This window comes from Hylaeus anthracinus, unplaced genomic scaffold (assembly GCF_026225885.1).
Source record: "Hylaeus anthracinus isolate JK02 unplaced genomic scaffold, UHH_iyHylAnth1.0_haploid 0, whole genome shotgun sequence".
NCBI lineage: Eukaryota > Metazoa > Arthropoda > Insecta > Hymenoptera > Colletidae > Hylaeus > Hylaeus anthracinus.
In genome coordinates, this window is record NW_026533254.1 from 27159832 (window position 1) to 27162304 (window position 2473).

The window sequence follows — 2473 nt, forward strand, 5'->3', positions numbered from 1 at the left end:
CGTGTATTAATTTGTAGGGCGTAAAACCTGTCGCTGTATGTGGAGTAATGTTGAACGTAAACATTGCATATGGTAACTAATCGTCCCAATTAGCTTGATCCTCGTTAATAAAGTTTTTTAAATATTCGACTGTGTGCGATGACTTCTTTCTAGCGCTCCGTTAGATTCGGGATGATAAGCTGTTGTCTGTATTATGTTGATTTTGAGTAGCTTGCAAGTATCTTTGAAAATTTGGCTAAGGAAATTAGTTCCTTGATCGGTGAGAATTGTTTTCGGACTGCCGTGTTCACAAATTATCTTAGTTACAAATTTTTTTGTTAATGTGTCTTTTTTTTTTAAATTACTTTATTTAAAGTCACACAACTACAGGGTTATTAGTGACGTTAATATTTACAATTCAATTACAATTTGTTCATTATTCCATATTTAGTTAATAACTCTACTAGTTTGAGGAATTCGTTTCTATTATTGAGAATCATTTGCATATTATTTAAAAGTTTAGACTCTACGAGATCGTGCTGTATTCCTTGACATTCTTCAATTTAATGCTTAACTGTGAGAGGTTCGTCACAAAAGGTGCATGATGGTGGCTGTGATTTTGTTATTTTATAACAATGAGTTAGATTTGTGTGGCCAATTCTCAATCTTGTTATTGCTTCTTGCAGTCTTCTATTTGATAGGGTCGGAGTTGTATCGCTAGTTGATTTTCGGATTTGGTGTAGCTTCGTTGGTGGCATGTTGGTCCATTCCTGGTTCCAGATTTCTTTTGCTGTTTTTTTTATTAAATTTTTGGTTTCATTTAATGTGGGTAATATTTGGACATATGGTTCTTCTAACGTGATGGCTTTTTTTGCAGCCTCATCTGCTCTTTCGTTGCCTACGATTCCTTGGTGTGATGGAATCCAAATAAATTCGGGTTGAACATTTTTTTCTAATTGAAGTTTTGTTAATTCGGCGTGGATATCTTGAATTATTTTTATTGTACTTGTAAGGTCTTCCATAGCAAGTAGAACTGATTTGGAGTCGGTAAATGTAACAGACAGATTGTGTTCTGAGGATTTTATGTATCGTAAGGCCTGTAAGATTGCGTACGCTTGACATGTGAAAATTGAATTGAAATTCCTTTGTCAGTTCTTGGTTGTCTGTTATTATTGCACATCCACCTTGTTCCTTGTTTATGGAACCGTCCGTGTATATGTGTTTATGATTTCTGTATTTATTGGCGATTTCACTGAATCTGGATTGATATATTATTGCAGATGTCTCTTTTTTGTTTAAGTTGCTTAATTCAAAGTTAATGTTTGGATTATTTAATTTCCCTGGAGGTGTTAGTGCAGGTAGTCGTTGTGTTATTTGTGGGATCGTAAGATTCCAGTCACTTGCATATCTAGCTTGTCGGATTGAGAATGGTTTTGGAAGAGTATTCCTAGATATATATATTTGTTGATTGTTGTGGGTTATTAGAGTTTCATAACATGGATTTCTCTGATTTGAGTATATCGTGGCAGCGAGTGCTAAGGACAATTGTCTTCTTCTGTATTCCAACGGTATTTCGCCAGTTTCTACAATAACACTCGAATTGGGTGATGTTTTGAATGCTCCTAAGGATAATCTGAGTGAGGTTGTTTGTATTGGATCTAAGATTTTTAGTAATCTTTTAGGTGCTGATCCATATATTGGTGCACCATAATCAAGTACGGGTCTTATGATTGCTTTATATGTTCGTAGTATTATTTCAGAATTTGCTCCCCATGACTTTGATGCTAGTGTCTTTATTATTTTTATTCTTTGTTGGCAATTAGCCTTCACTTTTTTAATATGCAGTTCCCAATTCAATTTTATATCGAAGATTAATCCTAGGATTTTCTGTTGTAGTTCCATGTTTATTTGTTGGTTGTTTAAATAAAGTGAAGGTGTGATTCCTGAGTATGATGGTCTATTTATGATCATATATGAGGTTTTTTCCTCTGAAAATTTAAACCCAGAAGTTAAGGGCCATTTGTATAGATTGTCTAATGCTTGTTGTGCTAGTTTCTCAGTTTGTTTTATTTTTTTACCTGTGAACATAATAGTTAAGTCGTCTGCAAAAGGGAAGCATTTACCAGGTTTTTTAATTACTTGGGTGATATCATTGATTGCTATAAGGAACAATGGTAGACTTATTACTGAGCCTTGAGGTATTCCGTTCATTAATTCAACTATTTTTGATTGTTTATTGTTAATTTGTACTTTGATTTTCCGATCATATAAAAAATTGTTTATAAAGGCCAAACAGTTACCATCAATTTGATTAGTATTGAGGATGTTTAAAACTCTGTATCTCCATGTCATTTCAAATGCTTTTTCAATGTCTAGTGATATCAGGATAATATGTTCTTTGTTATTTAATGGTTTGCAGATATTTATTTCCAAATTTGTGAGGTGACCTAATGTAGAGCGGTATTGGCGAAATCCATTTTGTTGAGGATTAAAC

At 33.6% G+C, this 2473-nt stretch overlaps 1 protein-coding gene across 1 annotated transcript; it reads right to left on the minus strand.

Annotated features, from left to right (window-relative positions):
* Window positions 1-415: 415 nt before the first annotated feature.
* Window positions 416-2222, minus strand: LOC128896415 (uncharacterized). The gene has a single exon (XM_054159808.1). The coding sequence runs from the start codon at window positions 2188-2190 to the stop codon at window positions 859-861; it is 1332 nt and encodes a 443-aa protein (XP_054015783.1). The 5' UTR covers window positions 2191-2222; the 3' UTR covers window positions 416-858.
* Window positions 2223-2473: the final 251 nt, after the last annotated feature.